Raw genomic sequence first — 6,000 nt, 5'->3', positions numbered from 1 at the left:
GAAGAGACTAAGGAGGCATGACACATGCAGCACGGTCTTCTGGATTGGATCCTGGAACATAAAATGGCTATTAGTGGAAAAACTGGTGAAATCCTAGCAAAGTCCATAATCTGGTTACTAGTATTTTACTAATGCTAATTTCTTAGCTTTGGCAAGTGTACTACGGTTATATCAGGTGTTAACATTAGAGGAAGTTGAGTGAAAGGTATGTGGGAACTCACTGTAGTATTTCTGTAACTTCTCTGTCAGTCTAAAGTTATTTCAAATAAAACAGTTTTTAAAAAGTAACTTTAAATGTTATCTTTATATTATCGAGGGGCCATATACAGCTATGGTTAGGAATTTACACTTTGGACTGAGAGTACTTGGACTCTAATCGTAGCTCTGTCACTTATTAGCTGTGTGGCCATGGGTGAGTCACTTAGCTTCTCTGCTCCTCAATTTCATCACCTATAAAATATAAGGATTAAAGAAGATAGTAGTATAAAGTGCATAGGTTAGTGCATGGTACATTGTCAATGCCAATAGAGAGTAAAATTAGAGTAGATATTTAAGATGAAACACTGGGCTGTTGTTTAGACTCCATCTTCCAGACCCCATTAGCATCTGCCTTGATGAAAAATTTTGAGAAGCATTTCTCTACATGGACCGAGTTATAGTTCTTAGGCCTGATCAACTGTTGAGGAGTCGTCCAACTTCTTAGAGGTCCCAATGGAATTTGAAGCTACTAGGAAAAAAGATACAGGGGCAACCCAACTCATTGGCATCTCCCTAACAGGCATTGTGGGTACACATGTGTATGGCAAATTAGCTAGTATGTGTGCCTTTTATTCAAGAGTTGTGTGTCTAGTAAGCATTTAGTAGTAATGACTTGCTAATGGTTTGTTGGTTATTTTATGCTAGGACTTCGGGATATGGGAACGTGGAGACAAGACCAACCAAGGGATCTCTGAATTGAATGCCAGTTCAGTTGGCATGGCAAAGGTAATTTTCCTTGCTTTGTTTGTACCAAGTGTGGGGTAAGGAAATACACCTTTACCATAGATAAAGGCTTAATGTGAATTTGGATCATCATCAAATTGTTCTTTTATGACACAGGCAAAATTCGGATTCTCCCATAGAATTATGGAAATGTAGGTAAAGATTTATTTCATTAGCTCCAGATTTATATATCCAACTGCTTTTGTAGCATATCTCTACTTACATATACCACAGAGACCTCAGAGAACGTATTTCTTAAAGATTTATTCATTTATTTGAGAGAGAGAAGTGAGTGCACATGTACATGGGGGCCGGGCAGAGGGAGAGGGAGAGAGAGAATCTTCAGCAGACTCCCCACTGAGTGCGGAGCCCAACACAGGGCTCGATCCCACGACCCCAAGATCATGACCTGAGCTGACATCAAGAGTCAGACGCCTAACCAACTGAGCCACCCAGGCACCCCAGAGAACATATCTTCAACTAAACTCATCTTTTCTACCATTACAAAAACAATAAGAGGCCTTGCCCGTTCCATACACCAGTTGACAAAACTTGATTATCAGGGAACCATCTGTCAATCCCGAACCCCCGTCACTCTCCTGCATCCCACATATCATCATCATCATCATCATCATCATCATCATCATCATCATCACTACCTTTCCACTTGACTCCATCTTTTCCTTCCCATGGCTACTGCCTTAATTTCAGCTCTTATTTTTGGAGACAGCAAGAAGCCATAAAATAGAATAGCAGGAATAGGATCAAACATATCTATTATAATGATAAATATGCATGACCTAATTGAAGTTTCCCCTGCCAAAAGACACAGATCGATTTTAAAAAGATAATACACCCCTATGTTTATTGCAGCATTATTTATAATAGCCAGAATATGGAAACAACCTAAGTGTCCATCCATAGATGAATAGATAAAGAAGATGTAATACACACACACACAGAATGCATTATGCCCCACCATAGAAAAGAATGAAATCTTGACTATTGACATCATGGGTGGATGTAGAGGGTATAATACTAAGTGAAATAAACCAGACAGAGTAAGACAAATAGCATATGATTTCACTTATATAAGTGTAATCTAAAAACCAAAACAATTAAAAACACACAATAAGAGCAACCTAAATTTCCAACAATTGTTAAATGGTTAAATAAGAGAGAATATTATGTTGAAATAAAGAATTTTCATAATATGGAGAAACATGTATACTCTAGTATCCTAACCAAATTTTATATGAAACATGATCTCAACATGACAGATTTGCATAAAGAGAACTAATAGGAAACATGCCAAAAATATTAGTATTATTTTGGGTGATTTTTTTGCCCTCTCCATGCTTTTTTATGTTTTCAAAATATTCTATAACAAGTACATTATACTTTTATAAACAGAAAAGCAAAAAATTAATAAGCAAATTCTGTTTTTAAAAGAAACATCTTCCGCCTTGGTGACTAGTAACTTTCATCTTTAAGTCAGTCATAGTGTCTTTTTAGGGTATTCACTTCTCTGTGGAAACTCAGTGATGTGCCAGTACCTAATGGCTGTTGCATTTTAATATATCCACAGAACTTCTAGCATTTCTTATATGCTGGTATCATACTTGCAGCTACCCTGGCAAAAGAGTGGCTTACTATCGATTCATCTGTGCCATGTTCAAATTATTTTTAAAATATGATGCTTGGCTTAATAATGCTAAAACTTTATCTATCTATGCTGTATCTTTTTTAAAATGCATTTTTAAAGAATTCAGCCACTGGAAATATTATAAAATAATAAAATTTTTAAAATAAAATATAATATATTTTTATTGAGGTGTAATTGACATATAACATAGTGTAAGTTTGGAGTGTACAACATGTTGATTTTGATACATTTTTATTGCAATATGATTACCACCAAAGTGTTAGGTAACACCTCTATCAAATCATATAATTATCATTTTTTTGTGGTAGAAATTATTAATATTTAGTCTCTTAGCAACTTAGAAGTTTATATTACACTATTATTGTCCATAATCACTGTGCTGTGCATTAGATCTCCAGAACTTATTTATCTACTGGTTGCAAGTTTGTACCTTTTTTTAAAAAAGAATTATTTATTGTAGAAAGAGAGAGGCACAGAGTGAGCACATGGGGGGAGGGGCAGAGGGAGAGAGTCTTCAAGCAGACTCCTTACTGAGCATGGAGCCCCATGTGGGGCTCAGTCCCACCACCCATGAGATCATGACCTAAGCTGAAACCAAGAGTCGGGTGCTTAACTGACTGAGCCACCCAGGCACCCCGCAAGTTTGCACCTCTAAACAACATCTCCTCAATTCCTCCATCCCCCAACCTCCTGGTAACCACCATTTTACTCTGTTTTTTTGAATTTGGCTTTTTAAGTTCCACATATAAGTGATACAGTACAGTATTTGTCTTTCTCTAACTTATCTTACTTAGCATAATGCCCTCAAGGTCCATCTCTGTTGTCACAAATGGCAGCATGAGTGTATGTGTATCATGTCTTCTTTACCCATTCATCTGTTGACAGTGTTTCCATATATTAGCTATTATGAATAATGCTGCAGTCAACATGGGGGTGCATATATGTCTTTGATATCCTCTTTTCATTGCCTTTGTATATATACCCAAGAGTGGAATTTCTGGATTGATCTTGTGATAGTCCTATTTTAAGTTTATGAGGAACCCCCATAGTGTTTTCCATAGTGGCAGAACCAATTTGCATCCCATCCAACAGTGTACGAGGGTGCCCTTTTCTCTACATTCCCGAGCCTACATTCATTACCACTTGTCTTTTTGATAATAGCCATTCTTACAGGTGTGAAGTGAAATCGTATTGTAGTTTTGATTTGCATTTTCCTGTTGATTAGTGACTTTGAACATCTTTTGATGTCCCTGTTGACCATTTGTGTGTCTCCTCTGGAAAAAAATACCTATTCAATTCCTCTGCTCATTTCTTAATTGAATTTTTTTTATTATTGAGTTATATGAGTTATTTACATTTTTTGGATATTAACCTCTATAGTTTGAAAATATTTTCCTCTGTTCCATAGGTTGCCTTTTCATTTTTTTTGATTGTTTCTTTTTCTGGGCAGGAACTTTTTAGTTTGATGTCGTCCCCACTTGTTGATTCTTGCTTTTGTTGCTTATGCTTTTGGTGTCATATATAAAAAATCATGGCCAAGACCAGTGTAAAGGAGCTTTTTTCCTATGTTTTCTTCTAGAAGCTTTAGAGTGTCAGGTCTTATGTTTAGTCCATGTCAAGTTAATTGTTGTGAGGGTGTAAGGTAGGTGTGCAATTTCATGCTTCTGCATGTGGTTATCTAGTTTTCCCCACACCATTTGTTGAAGAGACTATTCTTTCTGCATTGACTGTTCCTGGCTTCCTTGTCAAATATTCATTGACTGTAAATGCAGGGGTTTATTTCTGGCTTTTATTCTGTTCCATTTGTGTATGTGTGTATTTTTATGCCCATACCATACTATTTTAACTACTATAGCTTTGTAGTATATTTTAAAATCAAGATGTGTGATGCCTCCAGCTTTGTTTTTCTTTCTCATGATTGCTTTGGCTATTTGGTTTCTTTTGTGGTTCCAGGCACATTTTAGGATTGTTTATCTATTTCTGTGAAAAATGCCATTGGAATTTTGATAAGGATTGCTTTGGATCTATAGATGGCTTTTGGTAGTATGGACATTTTAACGATATTATTTCTTCCAATCCATTGAACATGGGATATCTTTCCATTTGTTTGTGTCTTTAATTTCTTTCATCCAAGTATTGTAGTTTTCATTGTTTAGATCTTTTACCTCCCTAGTTAAATTTACCCTTAAGTATTTTATTGCTTTTGATGCTATTGTGAGTGGGATAGTTTTATTTCTTTCTCCAGATGTTTTTCTTGTTGTTGTTAATGTACAGAAATGCCACTGATTTCTGTATGTTGATTTTATATCCTACAACTTTACTGAATTCATTGATTGGTTCCAACACTTTTTGGTTGAGTTTACAATTTTCTATATGTAATGTATCATCTTCAGATAATGACAGCTTTACTTCTTCCTTTCTGATTGGGATGCCTTTTATTTCTTTGTCTTGCCTAATTGCTCTAGCTAGGACTTCAAATACTATGTTGAATAAGAGTGTTGTGAATGGGCATCCTTGTCTTGCTCTTGATCTTGAGGAAAAGCTTTCAATTTTTCACTATTTTTGTTATTTGAATGCCAGTTAGTTTCAGGTGTGTAATATAGTGATTGGACACTTACATACAACACCCGGTGCTCATCACCACGAGTGTTAGCTGTGGGTTTGTTGTATATGGCCTTTATTATATTCAGGTATGTTCCTTCTATACTAAATTTGTTGAGGGTTTTTATCATGAAAGGATGTTTGCAGCCTCCATCTTAATTGTCTCTGGGATAATGTGGGAAGCAAAGAAAAACTCAGAGGCCCCTGGGAATAAAGAACGCTACATTGTTTTTTCTGTTCTGCTGAACATATTCAAAATGACTTCATATGCACTGATATGATGCGGGGGTACAGGGAGAAGAAATCCATATCGTCTGCTGAAAATATCCTTTCTTTCTTTGCTCTTCATAGGCAGCCCTGGAAGCATTGGATGAACTGGACCTGTTTGGTGTGAAAGGTGGGCCCCAGTCAGTTATCCATGTCCTGGCTGATGAAGTGCAGCACTGCCAGGTAAGAGAATAGTGACGACATTATGGAAAATGTTATTCTTACCCAGACACAGAATGAGCATGGCCTTGAGAATAAAGAGACCTGAGAGTACATAATCTGATTTATTACCACGTGCCAAAAATGTCTTATCCAAGCTTCCTGTGCTGAGATAATCCTGATATAGCATGAACTGTAACATAGATCATAGTCCTGTTGTCTCATCCATGGTTGTTCCACATCATAGTATGTGGAATTCTCCACTGTTGTCCTGTTAAGGGTCTATGGGCTGTACGCCTTTTCTAAATATACCAAGAGAACAAGAA

At 36.5% G+C, this 6,000-nt stretch overlaps 1 protein-coding gene across 6 annotated transcripts in view; it reads left to right on the top strand.

The window, feature by feature from the left end:
* PHKA1 (phosphorylase kinase regulatory subunit alpha 1) overlaps positions 1-6,000 on the top strand; it is a 143,231-nt gene that overhangs the window by 34,829 nt on the left and 102,402 nt on the right. For all 6 annotated transcript variants that reach the window (XM_040631061.1, XM_040631056.1, XM_040631049.1 and 3 more), the window contains exons 6-7: positions 904-984; positions 5,600-5,698. In XM_040631061.1, the coding sequence (XP_040486995.1) occupies positions 904-984; positions 5,600-5,698 (180 nt within the window). The remainder of the gene's footprint in view (positions 1-903; positions 985-5,599; positions 5,699-6,000) is intronic.

This window comes from Ursus maritimus (genome assembly GCF_017311325.1).
Source record: "Ursus maritimus isolate PB19 chromosome X unlocalized genomic scaffold, ASM1731132v1 scaffold_X1, whole genome shotgun sequence".
In the NCBI taxonomy this organism is placed as follows: Eukaryota; Metazoa; Chordata; class Mammalia; order Carnivora; family Ursidae; genus Ursus; species Ursus maritimus.
The sequence above is the reverse complement of the archived record's forward strand: the minus strand, read 5'-3'. Positions and strand labels throughout refer to the sequence as shown.